The 24,521-nt window shown below is 40.2% G+C and overlaps 1 protein-coding gene across 2 annotated transcripts in view; it reads right to left on the reverse strand.

The window, feature by feature from the left end:
- Positions 1-1,338: 1,338 nt before the first annotated feature.
- Positions 1,339-24,521, reverse strand: part of EPHA6 (EPH receptor A6) — a 1,374,331-nt gene continuing 1,351,148 nt past the window's right edge. For both annotated transcript variants that reach the window (XM_082246035.1, XM_082246036.1), the window contains 3 exons: positions 19,808-20,001; positions 8,086-8,235; positions 1,339-2,247 (listed from right to left, as the gene is read on the reverse strand). In XM_082246035.1, coding sequence (XP_082102161.1) covers positions 2,133-2,247; positions 8,086-8,235; positions 19,808-20,001 — 459 coding nt within the window. In that variant the 3' untranslated portion in view covers positions 1,339-2,132. The remainder of the gene's footprint in view (positions 2,248-8,085; positions 8,236-19,807; positions 20,002-24,521) is intronic.

Raw genomic sequence — 24,521 nt, forward strand, 5'->3', positions numbered from 1 at the left:
CTCTGCCAAATGATGGCAACGGTGGAGTTTAGTTGCTCGACTGGGCAAATATACATGCATGAGTTGGAGAATTGATCTAATTTAGATCAATTAAATAATCATTTTTAATAGATTGTTTACATTTATACTGTTAAATTTTATTTTTAATCAATATTTTCAGTTGATTACAAAAATGTGGAACAGTACTGTATTTTGCATTGATCAATATTTTAGTAGATAAGAGGAAGCTTGTTTGAGATTGCTCAAATCAAAATTGATCACAAATCGCTATCGGTATGGCCATCTTAAACTTTCAGACATTATTGGCTTGTGTATTATCAGTGTCTAAAATGAAAGTGTTTATACTACTGATAGCAACAAGATATTATTTCCACCTGCTAACACACAGTAAAAGAATGACAGCTGAGATTGCTTGCTATGGGCTGCAGACACATTCCTGCTTATGTTTCTAGCAGAGAACACCACCAAAATTCAGTAACACAAATCTACCAATTAGTGGTCAGCTTTAATTACTCTAAAGCTGGATACACACTATACAACTTTTGTTGTTAGATTTCCTTTAGATTTACCTTCAACTATGTGGTACAAGGGCCTGCCTGATTGCATACAAACTGAAAGTGTTTAGATTTGACCTTATACTATATGGTTTTTGTAAATCTAACGGAAAAAATCTAAAGACAATTGTATAGTGTGTATGGCCCATAACAGTTCTGAAAGATGGATTGTGAAACCAGATTGGTCGCAATGGTTTACTGTTCTTTGTGCATTACCAGTGTTCACTGCCCTATTGAAGAAGGATAATTATTTTAATACAGGTCTTGTACATGAGGATCCTACAAATATCATGAATTTAGACTAGAGTTACTAAGCAATTTTAAGTTGTTCATTGGCAATTAGAAAACTTATAAAAAATGGTCTTTTTATGTGTTTCGTATGGTGTTAACTACACAATACAGTGTGACAAAGATCAATTGAACAGAGGCACAATGCTGCAATTTAATTAGGTAATTAGGGCTTCACTTTAATGCAGAGTTTGCCCTATAAGAAGCCCATTGTTTCATTAAAAGAGAATCTGTCACTTCGGCTATTTGGGGAGTTAAAGTTGGAGAAAATATTTGGTTTCCCTGCGTATGAAGGAGCTTTTTACCTCTTTCTTTTTCCCAGGGTACAGTGATCGGGTCTGAGTGTCCAATCACCAGGCCTGAACAGTGTCATGTGAAAGAGGGGAGGAGATCATTAACCCTGTGTAAGCTTTGATACTGACCAACACGAAGTTTGTGCAGTGTTAGGACTTCCAGTTCTGAGGAAGAACAGAGTGGTGGGGCAATTCAGGAAAGGTATCACTTGGTAACATGGGGCTTTTCTTACGGGAAAACTTTTCGGCCCTTATCAGCAAAGTAACAGAGTCTTAATAATCAATCATAGGTCTTCTAGAATTAATCTAGGACATTTCCTACTGAAACCTGGAATTAAAAATTGTCTGTGTCCTTTAGATTTTATATTAAACAGAATATATTAATGATTATGATGAAATCTGAAAACTATGTGATTTAGCAGTGTATCTTTATATCAATACCTTCCAAGATTTTACAAAACTTGATTTCTACCAAAGAGCAACGTTGGAAGGTATGAACAAAATGGCTGCCTCTAATGTAAATTACAGGTACACTTTAATATCTAAATCCAATTATCACTGAAAATAGTTGCTATTTTCTTATTTTTTAAAACCATTATGTTATAATAACAGTTACAATATTTAAAAAACAGGCCTGCAGCCACTTAAACTATTACCATTTAAATTTGCTACACCAGATGAAAGCTAGACTTAGCCAAAATTGCTACAGAGTTCATGAACGAATGGAAGAGGTTGTCACACAATGCCGCACACCCATGCCTCAACACTCATAAGATGTGAGAAGTCTTGCTGTGGGGCCCAGGATTCTATTTGTCAGTAACTTGAAGACATATCTATGTAAAGTGTTCAAAAACTTCAGTCTAGAAGTGTCAGGATCTCTTTCTCTTTTTCTCTTAAGAAGAGTTCCAAAGTCTAGAGAGGGAGAATCCAATATGAGGAGTAAGAATATCTTCTGGTAAAGAAATACTGAGGCACAAAACAGTTGCTTCTACTACTTTCATACATGAAATCCTTTTTCTTGTAAATGCATCATCTGTAATCGTAAAGTCTGTATACTGCTCACTATTCTTCTCTGGTGTCCAATGAGCGTTACTCCGATTCTTCTGATGTCACTGTTTGAAAAAAATAAAAAATGACTTAACACATGAAACAGGTACATGTTGTAGACAAAAAGTTTATTAGAGCTAAATAGCCCTCCGATCACTTTTACCCCCTCCCGGCGCTACTATTTCCAGGCTCTCTCATCCCACCGGGGAGCCCACGGCCACTGTTGGCAGTCGCATTGGCTGACAAAAGAGATGAGGGAGGAACATCCATTCCCTGATCATCTCTATTGTGTATAAAAACCGGTAGAGATCAGGATTTTGACACTTACATTTTGGCTGTTGGTTTTCAAATGTTTACATCTGGAGGGCAAAAGAAAGATCTGAGATCTAATAGACCCCAGATCCCTCAGTAAAGAGTATGTGTCACTTCCCATGCTATCACAAGGGATGTTGTTCATACCAATAGCTATAGCAATAACCTGATAAAAAAATTGACAGTGTCCAAAACCCCAAAAAATTAAATAAATAATAATAAATAAATGTTACCGTGTCCCTGTCCCTTTATGCTCGCAAATGTGAATGTGAACATCTGGCATGCTAATGTAAACAGTGATCACATAACACATGTAAGGTGTTGCCATGAACATCAGTGAGTGCAATAATTCTAGTGCCAGACCTCATATTTATCTCTAAACTGGTAACCTGTAAGGGCCTTTAAAGGGTCATCTATGGATGATTTTATGTACTAGAATTTGTTGCATATCACGGACATGAGCAATTGTAAAGGCTGATATGTTAGGTATGTATTTACTGGGTGCAACATCATCTTTTATAATTTATCAACACATTGGATATTATATTGTGCTTGTGTGCATTACATTTTTTAAAAATTAATTTTTTCATAAAAATCTGCTTTTTAAAAATGGCCTCGCAAATATCGTGTGATGTAAAAAATTGCAACAACCACCAATTTATTATCCAGGGCCTCTGTTTAAAAAAATATCTAAGTAATTTTCTAGCAAACAAAATGCTGATTTTAACATGTACTGTATGTGAGAATTCACAGAATTGGCCTGGGCAGCAAGTGGTTAATATGTTATGTGTTGCTTTATAGGATGCTGTGAAAAGGTCCTGTATGTCTATGAACCCTTTTTTTTTTTTATTTAGGTCCTGTTTTGTATCTGGTACAGTTAGTAGTAGTTGTACACATGCAACTGAACATCTGTTTAGTAATGTTGAAATGTTTCACCACTCATCCAGGTAGATTTTTTCGAACACGAACCTAAGCCTTTAGTGGGGAACTCATTGATTCCTTTACAGGACCTGTTGTGGATGGGGTTTAGTTAACCACTTAAGCCCCGGAAGATTTTACCCCCTTCCTGACCAGGGGGTATTTTGCGATTCGGCACTGCGTGACTTTAACGGAGAATTGCGCGGTCGTGCGACGCTGTACCTAAACGAATTTGGCGTCCTTTTTTTCCTACAAACAGAGCTTTCTTTTGGCGGTATTTGATCACCTGTGCGATTTTTTGATCACGCGCTATAAACAAAAAAAGAGCGTCCATTTTGCAAAAATAGCAATATTTTTCCCTTTTTTTTATATGAAATTCCCCCCCAAAAAAATGTAAAAATCAAAATTTTTTAAAATTTTCGGCCAATTTGTTTTATGCTACCTATGTTTGGTAAAAGAAATCGCAAAAAGCGTATTTTGATTGGTTTGCGCAAAAGTTATTGCGTTTACTAACTAAGGGAAAGATTTTTGTCATTTTTGTTGTTTTTTTTTTAACGCGTAATGGCGGCGATCTGCGATTTTTTTTGCGGTACTGCGACATTGCGGCGGACAGATCGGACCCTTGACTGACATTTTTGACACTTTTGGGGTTACCAGTGACATTTCTACAGTAATCAGTGCTATATATATGCACTGTTACTGTAAAAATACACTGGTAGTGAAGGGGTTAACTTTATTTGAGAGGGAGGGGCTGTGTGTGTCCCTAGGGGCGTGATTCTAACTGTGATTGGCTGGGGCTTCAGCTGTATGCAGAGTGATCAACGGATCTACATAGTAGATCCAGATGATCAGCTCTCATACAGCGAGGAGAATGACAGGCAGCTTGTTTACACAAGCTGCCTGACTTTCTCCCTCTCCCCCGCCGATCGCAGAGTGGCCGGCGGACATCGGGTCCGCCGGTCACACGCGCGGGGGGGTCCGTGACCACTCGGGAGCGGGAGCGCGCCTCCGGGGGCGCGCGCTCGCTCCCTAGACCCTCACAAGCTAGTGACGTAGCCCTACGTCACTTTGCCTGTGAGGGGCTGACCGCCGACGTAGATAGTCGTGCGGCGGTCGGCAAGTGGTTAAGTATTTGATTTGTATTGCTGATATTTGCTCTTTATTGTATTGGTGCTTTTAGGTACTGCGTGATTACAGACTGCTGATTGGTAGATCTTCTGACCATACAGGTACCAGGAATCTTTGTCCACTGGCCTGCCCAGCTGTTCTCTTTCACCCAGAGAGAAGTTTCCCATTGGGCAGTTCTGGTGGGTTGCAGAAGTGCATGAGGCAGAATCTGTTGTATAGCATTGCACCTGTGGATTTTCCTTGCCATCCATGTAATTTTTTATTATATTTGTTTAATCTCTTTTAGTGGGTAACAGTCATTCAGCATAAAGCTGGATGGACCTTGGTGGTAAGATATTTGTTTTTTTGTTTATATTTGATGTTGCATTTTGGATTGACTTTAGGTTACCCCCACATTCAATACTGTAGGCTTGTAAAGCCATTTTAATGAATTTATTTGTGTTGTTTTATTATATATAATCACATATTTGTTTATTACCATTCCTGTGTGCCATCCCATGAGTGTCAAGTTCTCCATTTGACTATAAATGGTATTGTATATTTCGATCACATATTTAAAGGATGTTACAGAACACGTCCAGGTAATTGCGATTAACCACTACTAGCTATGTCTATATCAGTGTTTCTCAACCTTTTTCAGCCAAGGCACCCCTTTAAAATGCTGCACAATCTCGGGGCACCCCATTCTAAAATGTAAAAAAAATAAACAAATAATGTTTTATAATACAGAATCATCTACACAGGTAGGACATCCAACATTACTGGTGATTTATTCTTCCAAGGTATACTCACTTTTGCAAACTAGTACTGACTAGTATTCCAATGTTTCTCCTTTCTTTCAGTTTCTCTACCTTGCTCAGCTAATTTGACCCCAGTGCTGACAGAGATGGGCAGGGATGGGGCAAACAAGGATGCTGCGCAGGCGCCGATATCCTCCTTACCAACTGACATCATTAATTGTTAGGATGCCGGCGACTAGATGGTTGTAATGGTGCACAATGAAAACCCATGGCTTTGTGTAACTGAAAGAGAGGCTTGATCCACCCACTGGCTTGTAAACAATTTTTGGCCAATTTTGAGGCAATTTGCCAAGGCAATCCTGAAGAAAGCTAAAGGCACCCTGGTTGAAAAGGACTGGTCTATATGCTGCAATTTTGTAAAATGCAGGTCAATGCATCCAATCAAATCAGTTGTCCAAAAATAAAACAATACATAAACCCAAGGACACATATAAAGAATAAGCTATGGCTGTTAGACATCTCCTAATTTTAAATACCAACCATACACACAAATATAATAAAAATGACAAAATCAAGGTGCTCCAATAGCCCTCTTGAGCTTCTCAATAAGTCTAAAGTTACATGTTATGTATGATGCACTGTGTGTTAGGGTCCTTGCACATGGGCTTTCTGCCCGGCAGACTTCGTTTTGCTCAGCGGGGATCGATCCGCCGATCCCTGCTGAGCAGGCAGGTGACAGGTCCTTTTTATTTTTTTTTCAAAACAGTGAGTTTATTAAACAAAACAAAAAAGACCAAGAGTTTTACAACAACATGTGCAAGAACTGTGCATTTACAATACATGCATGGCATGAAAACAGCTAACAGAAACTGTGGTACCAGCCCATCATGGCAGACCGGTAAGGCAGGCGGTGCTAGCAAGTGAACAAGAAAGTTTAAAGTGGCACAATGCGGGGATCAGTTGCAGGTGTCGGATCTTTGTGTCCAACGGTCCCATATTTTATTAAATTTGGCGGGGTTGCCCCTGTGCTTATACATAAGTCTATGATAAGGCAAAATGCCATTCACCTCTGCCACCCACTCACTCAGCTCAGGGGGGTGTTCTCGCATCCATTTCCTGGCAATTAGTTTTCTAGCCAAGAAGAGCGTGGTGCAGGTCCTTTTACTTACTTTGCAGAGACAGAGCTGTCATACCCCCGCTCTCCTCTATGGGATATCGGATGAAAACAGACCGCCTGTCTGTTTTCATCCAATCCTATCCGATCCTTCAGACGGATGGAAAATAGAGTTTCCATCTGTCTGGATTTCATGGACAGGATCAGATCAGATAGCAGCAGGTGTCAGCGGAGATGTCACCCCTGACATCCACCACTCCATAGGGCTGCATGGAGCATCCAATCAGGTCCGCCTAAAAACTGACAAGCTGACCTGATCGGAATGGCTGTTTGAAAGGGACCTTAAGGTGTAGGGATTCCTAATTTGTTAGCAATCTATGTGGCATCATAGACAAGAGTTATAAACAATACAGACAAAAACAGATTAACCTCCTTAGCGGTAATCCCGAGCGTGACTCGGGGTTGGTTTTTCATATCAGGAGCGGTAACCCCGAGTCACGCTCGGGGTGGATTGCAGAGAGCGCAGCGGTGTTCTCTTACCTTATCCTGGCGATCCAGCGATGATCTCTCATTGCTGTGACCGCCAGCCGAGAGTCCCGCCGCTCCTCCGTCGGTCTCCGTCGCTCTGATCACTTCCTAGTTTCGTTCCCTGCAGCAGCAATGCTGCATGGGAGCGGAACTAGGGAGGGAAATTAAAAAAAAAAAAAAAAACGTTGCACAAAACACATTTTATATTATATATATATATATATATATATATATATATATGCATATATATATATATATATATGCATATATATATATATATATATATATATATATATATATATGCATATATATATATATATATATGCATATATATATATATATATATATATATATATATATATATATATATACCGGTATATATATATATGCATATATATATATGTATATATATATATATATATATATATATATATATATATATATATATATATATATATATATATGCACACACACATATATCTATATATAATATATAATGCATGAATTATAATCTAATCAATAATATAATTTTATTATATATATTATATATTAAATAATAAAATAATATTATTGATTCGATTACAATTCACGTGTTTGTGTTTCAAATTTATCACATCTGGGATGTCTACTAGAGTCTTGTTTTGGTCAGGTTTAAGTCAGTAATTACTAAGAATTGTAGGTCTATAATACATAACGCCAAATTTCCATGAAAAGAATTGTACCGCTTTTGGCATGTAATTCCTGACATAATCATACCTCCAGGGAGGTTAAGGCTCGGCTCACACTAGCCCGACTTCAAAGTCGTGCAACTTTCAGCGCAACTTTGGAATCTGACTTTGACATGACTTTTTACACTCTGTGGCATTGAAGTCATATCAAAGTCAGACCAAAGTAGTGCAGGCACCTTTTTCTAAAGTCTGACAGACTTCTGTATTATCAGTTAAGACAGCTCTTATAGGGAAACCTTGCATTTCACATATCACCTGACTTGGGGTCTCAAAAGTCGGATCCCATGTTGCATCAGTGTGAACCGAGCCTGAATCAGGCATTACTTTACTCCCAAAAGCACAAAAGTTAAATAAAGAATAAATAGCATTGCTGGTTAATGTAATGGAAACAATTTTTTTCCCTGAAAAAACGTCTCTTATTACATAACGACTTACTCAATGCTCATTCTGCAAACTAGGTCCAGCGTTGTGAACCCGGCTGCCATGAAGTTACTGGCATACTGACCCATCTTGATAGAATCTAGCCACTCAGTGACTGTGACAAAAAAGTGATATTCTGGAACTTCCCCTGGTGACTCTGGCAAACTAGAAGAAAAAGAAAAACACATTAAAAGTGTTTCCAGCCCAGATGGTTACATATAAACATCAGCTCATATCCTCGAACTGGGACAACTTGTGGTACTTCTCCATCAAAGTGAACAGTGCAGGTCCTGCTCCAGGGTCTTTCCAACTATTATCCACATCTATGATTGGCTGAAAAGTTTCTTCTATCCATGTGTATGATACAGTCCAATGGCTTACTTTTAGTTTATGGCTAGATCTGTTTGTTGGGGTAAAATCATAATAATAGTTTAGAGTGTTTGTAAATGGTATAACCATACAAAGAATAGTATATGAATAAAGCCGGCACACGAAAAGTCTTCTTCCAAGTAAAATACTTTATTCCAACATGGATAGCGGTGACAACATGACAAATTCTGACGCGTTTCAGCTTTACACCTTCCTTCCTCATGTGAGGAAGGCGTAAAGCCGAAACGCGTCAACATTTGTCATGTTGTCACCGCTATCCATGTTGGAATAAAGTATTTTACTTGGAAGAAGACTTTTCGTGTGCCGGCTTTATTCATATAACATTTGGTTTGGACGTTCAGCCTGAGCACCGACACTTAGCTCTTTATCTTCCCACAGTGCGGTGGAGTTAGGCGAGTTACTGTTTATACAAAGAATAGTGTCTTTCCTTTGCATTTTAACAATAAAGCAGTATTAAAACCAAAACAAAAAAATGAAATACATTGCAGCTTATCAATCATTATATGAGGTGGCTGCATTCATTTTCTTTTTTTTTTAGTAATTTTCCTTCTGTTTTCACCTGGTGATCTGACCAGTAACACCTCTCCTGTATTAGATCTCCTGCACTCTGGATGAAGGAGCACAGGGGAACCTTTGGACAGCATTGTTGTTATATGGGGGAGGGGAGTGATAGATGGACAAGCATATTTAGAAACAAACAAACTAAGCAAACTGAAGCCAAACTCCAGGTAATACTTAAAATTCAGTTACAGCAAACATTTGTTTTCCTTTTGGGTTAAAGGTTCTACAATAAAAATATATACTTTGATCATTGTAAGCACCTCTGTCAGTAGTAAATGGTTTGCTTCTGTAACTATTAGTTACTACAGCTAGTAGCTACATCTCAAGGACAGCTTATTCTTTTGAAAAATAATAGGCTAACTGCCTGGATTAACAAGTTATAATGAAAGAAGGAAAGCCCTAAACCCCTTTCACACAGGCCGACCGTTCAGATCCCCTTGTCCGTTTTTTTGGCGGATCTGAACGAATGCCCCATACATCCCTTTGGGGCATCGGATGCCAGCGGAGACATGTCCGCTGACATCCGATCCGATCTGTCAAATCTGGACCCTATTTTCCATCCGTCCAGCGGATCTGATGGTATCGAATGAGAATGGACAGACGGTCCGTTCCCATCTGATTCCCCCATAGAGGACAGCGGTACCTGACAGCTGTGTCTTCGCACACAGCGCAGAGACACAGCTTTCATCCACCTGCTCAGCAGAGGGATCAGCGGATTGATCCCCCGCTGAGAAAAACTAAGTCCGCCGACGGACTCCACAGTGTGAAAGGTGCGTAAAAAAGAAAAATATGCAGCCATCCCATCTAGGAATTGGTAGGCTGCAATGTAATAAATGTTTGCTTTTGGGTTTAATACTGATTTAATTTAAAGTAGACTGATCCAATAAACACGGGACTGATTTTCTAAAACAGAAAACAGCACAGATTTTCAGTTTCAGATTTGCAAACTGAATGGCCACTGAGCTTAGTAATAAAAATGAAGCTATGTAAAAAAAATACTGTTTTAGTTACGTTTTTATATTATAGGAAGGGAGAAAGCTCCAGCACAGAGCCTGTGATTGACAGCCTCAGCTCTGTTACTGTGTGTTGTGTGAAAGGGGGGTGTAGCTTTTCTCTCCAATCATCTCTCAGAGCTCTCCTCACTGAGCTTTGCAGAGTGTAATCTCAGCTCCTTGCCTCTGCTTTCTGGAAGCTCAGACAAGCTGTATAAAGTCTTCACTTTGAATGGCTGTAGAGAAGACAGAACTGCAGATAAACAGATACAACTTATGGAGGATGATTGTTTCATCTCACTTGAGGCTAGTTACTTCATTGGGTATATGGAAGGGTTTACAACCACTATAAATCAGTGCACAAAGCAAATATTGTAGGGGAAGTATACTGTACATTTGCAGAGTTATTACATTATTAATGTAAAAAAAAATGTTTGATGTAACTTTTAATGCGCTCACTTATTTTTGTTTTTGTATAAAGTATACAGATTTGTAGATTCACCACTAGACTGAGCTTTGTGTTTGAATTGAATTACCTGCCTATCAACTGTTGAGATAAAATATTAGTCATGCAGGGAATGCATTGCTTTTAATGAGTTATTTGACCTATAGATGAGAAGGAGCAGGGAAGCAGAACCATCATGTAGCAGGAAGCAGAGTCTGAATATGTAATGAGAAAATATTGCTGCCCCCAATACATACATATTATACACAAAAACAATGTTTTTTCAGACAGTAACATGCATAGTTAACATTTTTTACTGTACTGTGTTTTTATGTTTATCTAAATCCCTTGTAATGCATTATTTAAGCATTTCTCTACAATTTCCAAACTCAATATATACTACTGCTGGTCCTGGAGTGAAAAATTGAATATGTTATTATTTATGGTATTAAGCTTTGAGCATGCACCAGTGTTAATTTTGGCAGCAAATTTGGTTTAGTTTTAGTTATAGTCTTTTGACTAAAATGCCATTTTAGTTTCAGTCATATTTTAGTCTTAAGATTAAAATGCCATTTTAGTTTTAGTCGTATTTTAGTCATCTGAATTGTTTTAGTTTTAGTCGTATTTTAGTTGACTAAAATTGTGTTAATTTAGTCGACGAAAACGTTTTAGTCGGTTTTAGTCGTCGAAATTAACACTGACGCAAATATGCAGCCTCTCAGCGGCTGCATGTTTACGTGAATTGGGATGGATGAAGCTGTCGGCAGTGGATAACTGGAAGTTCACAATCGCAACTTGTGATTGGGAGCTTTACGATCATATGACCGCAGTGACAGCCAATCACGGCAGTCACATGTTCATAAACTCCCCCCACCTCCCGGCATCCTAAACCTCTTAAGCGTGAAGATGTTAATAAGCCAAAAAAAGATTATACATTCCATCAGCGGATTTATTGATAAGGGAATCAAATTTTGATGGGGGAATTCGTTCTTTTTTTTTTTTTTTCATTCAACCCACTGCATCATGCATGGCTTGCCTTACATTGCCTGTGTACTAGATATACAAATGGTAAGCTGTGGTTTAAAGTGTAACTCCACTTTTGTTGAGAAAAAAACATTCCCCTCTGGGTGACCTCTGTACATTACAAGGATTTTAGCAATCTTTATTGAAGATTTCTACCTTTTATTATTCTGAAGAAATCATTGTTTCTTACTCTGTGTCTCTGTGCTGAGTGGGTCTAATGGGAGTGGTTTCATAATTATCTATCAGCTGTGGCAGCTGCAGGGCTCTAATGAGGAAATCTGGCGGGCCTGCATCCCTTTAGATGTGTTCCTATTGGAAGTATCTCACCAAAAATGACAGTTTTGTTGCAGGAGACATGAGCCGATCCTATCATGGGTCCCACTGGGTCCATTGGATGCAGGAAGAATTTTGAGAGGGGCAGCAAATTGATGTCCAAGATTTTTTTTTTTTCAGCAGTTTTGGGTGTCATCAGTTTGCGGCACGTTACGGGCGGCATTTCCCCATCTCATTCTGCCGGCTATAGTGCAAACTGAGGAGTATGAGGAGGTGGAGGGTCTCCTCCGGGGAACGTTCCTTATGTGATTGTGGAGTGCGCAATGACGTCAGACATTCGGACAAACAAAATAATACTGGAGATTGTGGTTTGGAATTGAACATAATGGTATGTCATAATTGTGTACTTAGACAAGGTGCTGTTGCATATAAATCTGACTTCCTGATACATTTAATCTTAGTTTTAATTATAATGATATAAAATAAAAATTGTGTGGGCCTTTTGGTGGTCGTGACTTTTTTTTTGGGGGGGGGGGGGGCAGCATTTAATTTTCAGACCCAGGCAGAACAATGTCTTGGGCCAGCCCTGGCAGGGGATGCCAGAAACCTGACTTGTATCATAAGCAGACTTCTGGGAAAATTGGTGAGCCAATCACACAAGCAGGAAATGATGTTTCTGGGGTGTGGTCAGTATACATTCTGTGTACAGAACAGCTCCAGGTAGCCATATTGCATTGCATTTTCAGAAAATTACAACAGCTGCAGATTGAAAAGGAAAGGTAATTTCTAATAGCATTTAATTACAATATGATTTGTGTCACAATTGTATACACTATATTATTTTTTTTTTTTTTATTTGCTGATTTTTTTTCTCCATGAAAGTGGAGTTACCCTTTAAGAAGAGGAGAGAAAAGAACTGACAAAAAAATTACTTTAGACAATTTCTCCCCACCCAGAGCCTAATTATTATTATTTTTTTTTTTGCTTAACACCATCGCTATTCCTTTTTTGTTGCTGGTAGGCATGGAGACAAAACAATGGGGATAGAGGGATGAGCTGATGATATATTAATAGAATGACCCCAACTAAGAAGAGAGCTGCTGCAATTTGTCAGAAGGAATTTAGAGTTCCGCCAGGCAGACAGGTGTGATCACCATTTATAATGGACACTGCTCATACCTGAATGGACTGTGTTATTGTAACAGATAGCTGTAATTACCATGATTAAGAGATCTTTCAGGATAACAGTGTGCTGTAAATGAACAAAAAGCCCAGCAACATTCTACTACTCCAATGATCAGTTTAGGACTTGAATAAATAACGCTGTTGCTGAAGAGAGGGCACGTTAAGCCATTGTGCACCTCGCCTCCTCTTAATCATCAGCTGGCTCCATGCATGTAGATTAATAGCAGCTATAACCATGAAGGTTGCATTCTTCTATACATTGACTTACTTCCCTGTACATAGGTCATAGTAGTTTGAATTTAATGATCTTGATCCTATGCTCTGCATTCCACTGCCCTTTAGTTTACACATCATTCATGGTATTAAATTACTGACTCATCAACCCTTCCTTTATACCCAGTCTAAAATGAATGTATGAACATATCATCGAGTGAACAATTTGTATAACCAGACTGGACTGTGCTGTTTTCATAAGACAAGGCTAAAAGCCCGGATGATATGCAAAGGGGGCAATTTACAAAATCCGGTGCACACAGAATCTGGTGCAGCTCTGCATAGTAACCAATCAGCTTCTAGGGTTTATTTTCAAAGCTTAAGGCCCGTACACACGCACCGATTGTCAGCCGAACGATCGGCCGTCTTTTGTCCAGTGCTGTCGTGATGGTTGAAAAGTGCTCAAGACTGCACACAAATTTTGTCGGCCAACAACAACCAACTGCAGAAGTGATGTCATGTTCTGGTCTACTTTTTGTGTGTTTTTTCTTCATTGCGCATGCCCAGTCTTGATCATCACATTTTTGTCAGCCGAAATCTGTACTGACTGACGAACAATCGGCCGTTCTTTGTTGGCCAACAAAAATTTTATAGCCTGCACACCAGATTTTGTTCGGCCGAAAAGTTGCAGTCGGTTGTCGGAAGCATCATACTAACAAGCCGACAATCGGCCAATCGGACGTTGGCCGAATATTTACGGCCGACAATCGGTACGTGTGTACAGGCCATTACTTGAACTAGATGAAGTTAGAAGCTGATTAATTATGATGCACAGCTGTACCAGATTCTGTGTGTTCCAGCTTTAGTAAATCTCCTGTAGCACCCTCCTAGGTAGGTGCTAGTGAAAGAGTACCCTGAGAAAGGCTCTGTCTGCCTATCAGAGGAGCAGCAGGCAAATCTATATTGCTTTCAGCCTTCCAGAGAGCAGTATCTGTGAGTTAGGTCTGTTCTGTGTGCTCAGTGTGTGATTCATTGGGTCTAGATAGTTTCACACTGGTCCAATAGGGAGGCATGTTGGACAGTGGGAGAAAACCTGACCAATGGGTACACAGGCTTTGATACAGTCCCAGTGGTTGGTAGAGATGGGCTGTCTCAGTACATTATGGGATACTGTATAAAAGTCAGGAGCACATGTGCTGCAGGGTCTGGTGAGCAGAGTTCCGGAGGGAGGGTGGCGGCTGCCTCTCCTCTGTAGCAGTGGCACACTGTCACGGGCAGTTGGCCTGGGGACCAGAGGAAAGGAACTGAACCCAGAGGTCCAGGAGTACTGACTGGAGGGGTATAGACACTGGAGACCCTCGAAAAACAGTATTATGAGTACAGGGGATCGTGTCTAGGGGCCTGACCTGAGGGGGGCCACCCCAGTGTAGGATAGTCAGAGGACGGGTGTCAGTCAGAGGAGTGAAAGGGGATACTAGGCATGTATCCTGAAGATAATTTACCCAACTAAGTTGTCTGAATAGAGACTTGACCTAAATTCATCTAGTGTCAAGGTGAATCTGCAGCCTGGCTGTACGTTCAGACAGGAGTCCTCATCCACTTGTGAATAGTTCAATTTGGAGTATCCCACTCTTCCCTTCTCCCATCCCTATTTAAAATAAAACACCAAAAACAACTACATACCCCTGGACTGGTGATTGACTGAGCCAAAGAAGTAAAGTGTTAATCTGTGGCTGCCAGTGTTGCTAACAGTAACCCAGGGGGACCCGAGAGTGTATTATCTAGCAGTCCTCAAGGGGGCAGTGCTACACTCCTTAAAGGGGAGCTACTGATAACTCCCAGGGCATACTACTGATATGCTGTAGCAATATGAAATCAAATTGGTTGTTGTGGGGTGCTGCACATCACAATTGCTATTTGCTTTGTTTGCATACAGTAAATCTAAAGCCAAAATGTTTTTGTTTTGGATAGAGTAGGAACGATTATACATCTTACAAGTTTTTTTGTTCCAAATGGGGGAGAGTTTCCTTTACTTTGGCTCCTTTCACACTTGCAACATTGTCTACCAACCCCTGAGAAGTGATCTATTGTTGATTGCTTTTCAGAAGATGGTGAAAGCTGAAGACTGGGATGCTACTGCCTCCTGGTACTTTTTTTTTTATATTGACGAACAGCAATTGGGCATTATGGGGTAGTGCTGCAACTGCAACCCAAACATTTGGCTCATGATTGTGGTGTGGCTCTATTCACTCACATGAGAGAGTTTGTCAGGCAGAGCGTTGAAATTGCCACATTTGTGGCAGTGTGAAACTATCAGAGCGGCACCATGCTTGTAAATGGGGGGTCGGGGGCTCTAAAAACGCAGATCAACCAGCTGTTTTACTGCAATTCGAATGCCTGTGTGTGAAATAAGCCTTTCTGTCTTAGGACACAACAGGGCAGAAGGGAAGCAAGGAAATCCTCCCTTAAGTCGGCAATAATCGCATGTAAAAATCCGACATGCTGGTTGTACCCAAGTCGATCGATGGATCGACATGGGTACAATTAGCCTGCCCATAGATGGTTCGAATCTCAGCTGTTCCCTGCTGAACCAGCCAAGATTTGAACCATCTTTGAGCTGGTTGTGCCAAAATCAATCCATGGAACTATCTATGGATGGCTTTACAAAGATGTTACCTGAACAGGTCTCATTGAAAGTGTTCCCTTTTAATTCTGGTGGCATCTGTAAATTGTTGAATACTTGACCACTTTCAGTCCCAGTGACAATTGTTACCAGGACTAATAGAGAGGTTAAATCTCCCCAGCTGGGACACAGAAAGCTATGAAAACATAACCCTTCCCTATTATATCTACAGCAACAACAACAAATAATAACTGGGTTTTAAATACACTTTATTAATGCTAGCCACATGTCTACTTACATTTTTGTGTTTTATTTCTGTTCAGTTTTATTCTTTTTTTTTTTTATTCTTTTTTTCTTTTTAATCAGCAACACACAATTGTGGTACATGGCATCAAAATTGTGACAAAAAAATAAATAAATCATAAGAATAACTTAATGCAATTGAAAATTGCTTTAAAATACTATTCGGTTGACTTTAAAATAATATGAACTAGATAAATGAAAGGAACAAAGTGAAAATAAAAACTATTTTCTACACCTTTGAATACAGTCAAAAATACTCTGTTTTTCCCAATTGCTTCTTTTCAATCTGAACTGAAAAAAATATCAACATAAAATTCAAAAGAACTCCACTTGTGGGTCTTTTTTAAGCATTTGACTGGATTATTGCTTCATAAACCCCAGGTATAAGAACAAATTAAAGAGAAATCTTTTGATAATTGGGTCACTTATGGTAAACTGCCTACTATAAAGGCTGACACGTCACACGTCTGCTCAAAAATCAAGCAGCCATGTTGGTTAAGATAGCTGTACAAAGATGGCATCATGCTGTGTATGTGGCCCCTACCCAGTGCAGCTACCCACAATGTAAATAGAACACTGAATTTGTGTGCAAAATGTTGATCACATTCACATACAGTGCACCAAGAATGTATTCACAGCGCTTTACTTTTTTTTACATTTTGGTATGTTGCAGCCTTATTCCAAAATGGAATAAATTAATTATTTTCCTTAAAATTCTACAAACAATACCCCATAATGATATTGTGAAAGAAGTTTGTTTGAAATCTTTGCAAGATAAAAAAATAAAAAATCAATAAAAAAATCAATAAAAAAATCACATGCACATAAGTATTCACAACCTTTGCTCAATACTTTGTTGAAGCCCCTTTGGCACCAATTACAGCCTCAAGTCTTCTTGAGTATGATGCTAAAAGCTTGGCACACCTATTTTTTAGCAGTTTCTGCAATTCTTCTTTGCAGGACCTCTCAAGCTCCATCAGGTTCAATGGGGAGCGTCGTTGCACAGCAATTTTCAGATCTCTCCAGAGATGTTCAAGTCTGGTCTCTGGCTGGGCCACTCAAGGACATTCACAGAGTTATCTCATAGCAACTCCTTTGTTATCTTGACTGTGTGCTTAGGGTTGTTGTTTGTAAGATGAACCTTCACCCCAGTCTGAGGTCCAGAGCACTCTGAAGCACATTTTCATCAAGGAGATCTCTGTAAATTGCTGCATTCATCTTTCCCTCGATCTCGACTAGTCTCCCAGTTCCTGACGCTGAGAAACATCCTCACAGCATGATGCTGCCATCACCATACTTCAATGAAGGGATGGTATTGGTCAGCTGATGAGTGGTGCCTGGTTTCCTCCAGACATGGCGCTTGCTATTCAGGCCAAAGAATTCAATCTTTGTTTCATCAGACCAGAGAATTTATTTTCTCATGGTCTGAGAGTCCTTCAGGTGCTTTTTGGCAAACTCCAGGGGGGTTGTCATGTGCCTTTTACTGAGGAGTGACTTCCATCTGGCCACTCTACTATACAGGCCTGATTGGTGGAGTGCTTCAGAGGTGGTTGTTCTTCTGAAAGGTTCTCCTCTCTCCACAGAGCAATGCTGGAGCTCTGTCAAAGTGACCATCGGTTCTTGATCACCTCTCTGACTAAGGCCCTTCTCCGCCGATTGCTCAGTTAGGCCGGGCGGCCCACTTCTAGGAAGAGTCCTGTGGTTTCAAACTTATTCCGTTTAAGGATGATAGAAGCCACTGTGCTCAATTGGACCGTCAATGCTGCAGACAATTTTCTGTACCCTTCCCCAGATCTGCAATACAATCCTGTCTTGGAGGTCTACAGACAATTCTTTGGACTTCATGGCTCGGTTTGTGCTCTGACTTGTACTGTTAACTGTGTGACCTTATAAAGACAGGTGTGTGCCTTTCTAAATAATGTCTAATCAATTGAATTTACCACAGGTGGACTCCAAACAAGTTTTAGAAGCATCTCAAGGATGATCAGTGGAAACAGGAAGCATCTGAGCTCAATTTTGAGTGTCATGGCAAGGCTGTGAATACTTACATGTCATTTTTTTAATTTTTTATCAAAGATTTCAAACAAACTTCTTTCATGTTGTCATTATGGGGTATTGCTTGTGTAATTTTGAGGAGAATAATGAATTTAATCTATTTTGGTATAAGGCTGTAACAAAATGTGAAAAAGTGAAGCGCTGTGAATACTTTCTGGATGCACTGTACACACTTTTAAGGGTTAGGCAGGCAGCACAGACCAGAGCCAAACAATGCAACGATTTTTTTTGCATGCAAACATTTTTTTAGATATCAGATTATAATCATCAATACTCCAGGGCCAGACCTAGGGGGTGCTGGGGTGGGCTATGTCCCCCCAGATTTCAGTCATGCTCCCCCTGGCTGCTACTGGTGCTGTGTTCAGTGCACTGAGCCCCTCCTCTTTGCACTGCAACACAGGTCTCAGTTTGCCAAGACTCTCAGATAATGAGAAACAAAATTCTCTGGTATAATGAAACAAAGATTGAACTCTTTGGCCTGAATAGCAAGCCTTATTTCTGGAGGAAACCAGGCACCGCTCATCAGCTGACCAATACCATCCCTGCAGTGAAGCATGGTGGTGGCAGCATCAAGCTGTGAGGATGTTTTTCAGCAGCAGGAGCTGGAAGACTCATCCGGATCAAGGGAAAGATGAATGTAGCAATGTACAGAAACATCTTTGATGAAAATCTGCTCCAGAGTGCTCTAGACCTCAGACTGGGGTGAAAGTTCATCTTCCAACCGAACAACGGCCCTAAGCACACAGCCAACATAACAAAGGAGTTGCTACGGGACAACTCTGTGAATGTTTTTGAGTGGCCCAGCCAGAGCCCAGACTTGAACCAGATTGAACATCTCTGGAGAGATCTGAAAATGGCTGTGCACCGACGCTCCCCATCCAACCTTATGGAGTTTGAGAACTAGTCCTGCAAAGAAGAATTACAGAAACTGCCCAAAATAAGGCGTGCCAACCTTGTAGCATCATACTCAAAAAGACCTGAGGCTGTAATTGGTGCAAAGGGTGCTTCAACAAAGTATTGAGCAAAGGCTATTAATACTTATGTACATGTGATTTTTATTTATTTGTTATTATTATTTTTTTAATAAATTTGCAAAGATTTAAAACAAACTTCATTCACATTGTCATTATGGGGAATTGTTTGTAGAATTTTGAGGAAAATAATTATAATAATTGTAAATGCTGTGAATACTTTCCGGAAGCACTTTAAATAGTTTCTTAAAGTTTTCTTTCCTTATATTCTTTGCTTGATTGAACTACGGGTGCCCTGCAGAATCTGGAAGCACGCATAATATATTGCATTTAAGTAGACCACCCAACTCTCAACTGTCTCCTGAGCCTCAATCTGCCATACATGCATACAACCTCTTTCAACCCTCTATACATACCAACTCTATGGACATAAATTGAAAAGAAAAAAAAAAAAAAACAATTATTGTTGCATTTTCAAAATGTATAGAGTTAGGACTGCAGTACACAAGGGTGTCATGAACTGGCCCTGCAGCTTATGCATATATTTGCAAATGTGTGCAAATTATAACCCTGATTTTAAGGTGAACTGTTAGACAGGACAATTCAGTTTGTTGCAGGCTGGTTGGTAAGTGAGCTGGGACTTTATATTCTTTTGTTTTTTGACATGCATTTTTAGAATATCACCTTCCTTTATCTAGCTTACCCCAGAATATCCTCGACTAGTATGTTTAGGGCGCTGGGGTTCCGAATGAGCTTGTCTAGGAAGCTCACAATATCTGAGAACTTGGGTCGGTGATTCCTTTCTTTCTGCCAACAATGGAGCATCAATTGATGCAGGGACACTGGACAGCCCATTGGAGCAGGGAGACGATAGCCTTCCTCTATAGACAGAATGACCTAAACAAAGAAAAACATAAATAAGCATTATATTGCATATACACATTTATACTTCAAGAGCTCATATACAGGACACATGGTATTTCATGATATTAAAGCAGTTAATTGTTAGTGAAAAACAGGTCTTTGAGGGATGTTTCCCTCTGTATACTCCCTTCAGCCCATCTCCAAAATCAGAATTGATCAGGGGAAGAGTAGGTTAGAAGGTTAAACAGAACATGCATTGGCACAGGTCCTAAAAAATGAAGGTTTGTTCTCATTTTAACGAATAAAATGTTTATCTTCCTTGTGCTAAAAAAAAAATATCTGGACTATGATTTTCTTCTTAGAGACTCTAGGCCGTTTGTCTTCTCTCAGACATATCACATGTATTTAAAGCAAAACTAAGCTCTCTCAGGCTGCTAACGTTATTCAATAACGTTAGCAGCCTGAGTGGCTACATAGTATCTGGCCTAGGCAAAAATTATGTCATACATAACATGAGGCTTTAGGAGAGGTTTTCTCAGCTAAGTACAACTTCGGCCTGAAAGCCTGAGCTAAGGACAGATGAATTCAAGGAAATAAATGTTACATGAGTCATCTGCCCTTATTTAGGATGACCGCCGCTAGAAATGCTAGGGTGGTGTTTTTCAAAGTAATTTCATAGCAATATAAAGCATGGAGACATGGATGGATGGATGGGTGAGTTTGCTTTGAATATTAAATATGAATTAAATAGCATTTGTGATGCTAAGGTACAGTTAAGTTCTGGCCTAAAATTGATTGTTTGGTAGTTTGATAATACCCTCCATGTTTAGGTATGAACCACTGTGTATAGATATTGTCTGATGCTGTTTGATATCTCATAACCGATAAGTTATCGGGTGAGGATTAGGCTATTTAATGTTTCCCGTAAGAGGTAATAATGAGTGCCAGCTCTATAGTCAACAGATGCCCCTCATTCCCCGGGAGCCATCTTCCCTTCTGAATCTAGTTTTTCAGTTCAAAATAATCTGCACATGTTGGTAAATCACTTCAGTGAATATTTATTTATAGCAGGGGTATGGTCAGGCCATTCAAATTTTCATCCAGCAAAAGTCCGAGTCTCATGTTTGTGCGAAGACTCGGTTTCATCACATTACAGCCCCACCCCATAACATTACAGCTTCCCCGTTTACATCAGTGTCATTGGTCCTTCCCTTTACATCATAGCCCCCGCTTTTACACTATAGCGCCCCTTTTACATTGCAGAACCCCCGCTTTACATTACAGAACCCCCCTTTACAATACAGAAACCCTTTACATCAGAGCACTCCTTTAAAGTAAAGCCCTTCTTTACAATACAGCCCCTTTACATTACAGTGCCTGCTTTATCACAGCCCCTCTTTGCATCCAAGTCCCCCCTTTTTACATCACAGCCCCCCTTTACATCACAGCGCTTCCTTTACTTAAATGTTCTCTGTCCCCCTTCACATCAAAGCACACCCACCTTACATCAGATACCTACACCCTTTACGTCAGCTCCCCCCCTTCCTTGCACCTCAGTCCCCTTCACAGCCCCTCTTCATTTCACCTCAGTCCCCTTTGCAGCCCCCTCTTACTTGCATCTCAGTCTCCTTCACAGCCTCCCTTCCTTGCACCTCAGTCCCCTTTGCATCCCTCTCTTACTTGCATCCCAGTCCCCTTCACATACCCCCTTCACTGCACCCCAGTCTATATCATAGCCCCCTTTCCTTGCACCTCACTCTCTTTTGCCACCCCCCCCCCTTATTCGCAGCTCAGTCCCCTTCACAGCACCCCTTCCGTGCACCTCAGTCCCCTTCACAGCCCCCCTTTACTTACATAGTTACATAGTTACATAGTTAGTGAGGTTGAAAAAAGACATCAGTCCATCCAGTTCAACCTATGATGTGTGTGTGTGTTTGCTTTTAACCGTACATTGTATACCCCTGTATGTTGTGGTCTTTAAGGTGTCCATCTAATACTTGCATCTCAGTCCCCCCTTACTTGCATCTCAGTCCCCTTTACAGCCCCCCTCCTTGTATCCCAGTACCCTTCACAGCCCCCCTTTTAGCACCCCAGTCCCTTTTAAAGTCCCCCTTAACTTGCATCTTAGGCCCCCATCCCCCCTTTTTTTTTATACTGGCCCCCTTTACAGCCACTCTCCTGTCCCTGTAATCCTCCTCCTACTTTACACAGCAGATAGAAGGCATGGCATGTCCAGACAGAGGGCAGGACATGCTTTTCATATTAACAGGCAGGGGATTGGTTGCTAGGACTGCCCCGCATCCTAGCAATAAATCACTGGCTTGTTAACTTGAAAAGGATGTCCTGCCCTCTGTCCGGACATGCCCTCTCTTCTGCATGCTACGGACGAATGCTGTGGCAGCAGCGGGAGAAGGAAGTGGTCAGGGCGAGACAGGATACCCAGGATGCTAGATGGTGGAGCGGCATGTGGGGTAGAATTGCTTTGCGGTCCGATTTTGGTCCGCGGTCCACCATTTAGTGATACCTGATTTATAGCCAGCCTGATATCATGGAACCCTTCTTTTGCATTGCTTGACATTCTGGAGAGTCAGTCAGCCCCACTAGGTACATTGCACCTTGTAATGGATCATGAAAAGTTAAAGCAAATGGCATTCTTTAATAAAACTGCTTGATATCCACTCAAATAGCAACAAGAGAAAGCTTGCTGCAAGCAGCACCATTACATATTCGATAACTACAGCGGAACCTTATAAAATACGTTAACCAGACTGCCATTGTGTAATGTACCTCACTGGTATAATATTTGTGTTGCACCCAGAGGTGGGACAATTAACTGTTCTGCATTTGAAATAAGATCATAGCAATTCACACCAAGTTACCAAAGTATTTGCCTTTCACAGCCTAATGAGAATAATGCCACTACATCTACATGTAACAATGGCCCTGAGTAGTGAAACCCAATGGCCCCCGAGTTCATTTACCAAGTAATTCTATTATCCCTTTATAATTACTGCTCATGCTGCGCCACACTCTCCGGAGGCGTTTATTGTAGATTTAACTGCAAAAAAGGGCTTTTGATGAATAAATTGAGAAGAAATTGTTACACTTTCTTTCTCCCCCCATCAGTCTGAACAATGCGGTGACATTCCCTTTGGGTAAGCGCTTACTCTTGGGAGACATGGCGTTTGCGAACAGCCTGCCACACTCTTTGTTCAATTTTCCCAGGCAATTATGTCAGCATTGTTTGAAATCCATTAGCTGTTCTTTTTTTTCCACTCAGAAAATCGGTGACTCCTACAGTGTGCATTAATTTATACATTCACTTACAGATCGAAAAGAAGTCTTTCAGAATTGTTCTTTGCGATAGATGCACTTTGCCTGAACTTTTGTTTTTCACTGATAGAAAAAAAAATGATTTCAAACGCTGGCTGCACATAACACCTGCAAGAATTTGCAGCATTACTTTTCAGATTCTAAGCGAGAACATCAATTTTTAACCTGAGAAAACTTTCGAACCGTCTGTAGAACTGGTGTATTAGGTGTCCTGTTATTCGGTAATGGAGTGGACTGCAAGGTGCTGAATATATCTGTTAAATTGGGAGTCTTTTTTAGTGAAAGCTTTCACACAATCTTTGTTATTTTCAATATCTAGCATGTACTGTAAGTATAGCTTCCTGCAGCAAAATTAATACTTTAGGAAGAGAACATATTCTCCAGTAAATTTCTATAAAACAGGCTGTGGGTGTATCCACATTTTTTGGGCGTTTTAGCCCTGGTTTAAGCCACGGTCTTATAGACTTTCTATTCTATTAGATTGAATGTTTTTGGCTAATTTTCTGCAGCTTTGGTGTGCTTTCAGAAAATGCGGCAAAAACGCAAGACCTAATAGAAAAAAACGTAGGGACTACGGCTAAATCTGTGGATAAAATGTGTGAAAACTGCAGAATCACCCGCACTGCTGCGACACCCCAGTGCAGTAGTGCGAAGCCGGTCAAAAACATTATTATATGCTCTTTTTATTTTTCTAAGCACATATTTATTTTCAGTGAGGATATTTTTATTTAACATTTTATTATAATACTTATCTCAAAGTCCTTTTGTGACTTTCCTTTTTCTCCCTATTACTATGGCCATACTGCAATGTTTGATGCAGGTCAAACCTTGGAACCCTACTTTTTTTCATGGCTCCATGCCTGAAGTGCCTATGAAAGCTGTGTCTGCCATCAAAGGGTGCAGTTGGAATTTTCAGACCCACACACACATAGCTCCCAACTGTCCCTGATTTAGAGGGACTGTCCCTGATTTGGAACAAAGTCCCTCTGCCCTTTTTTCCTCCTCATTTGTCCCTCATTTTGGTCTGATCTATATAGTTGTACATAAAATGCGCTTTTTATCTTTCAAAAAGTGATACAACTTTCCTCCAATTTCTAAAATTGCTGCCTTTGTAAACTTTAAAAGCCAATATAAAGGAATAATAAAAAAAAAAAAAAGCACTTGCGGGTTTAACCACTTCCTGACCGCCCTTTAGGCGATTGACGGTGGGAATGTGGTTG

Source organism: Pelophylax lessonae (assembly GCF_965119305.1).
Source record: "Pelophylax lessonae genome assembly, chromosome: 2".
Lineage (NCBI taxonomy): Eukaryota > Metazoa > Chordata > Amphibia > Anura > Ranidae > Pelophylax > Pelophylax lessonae.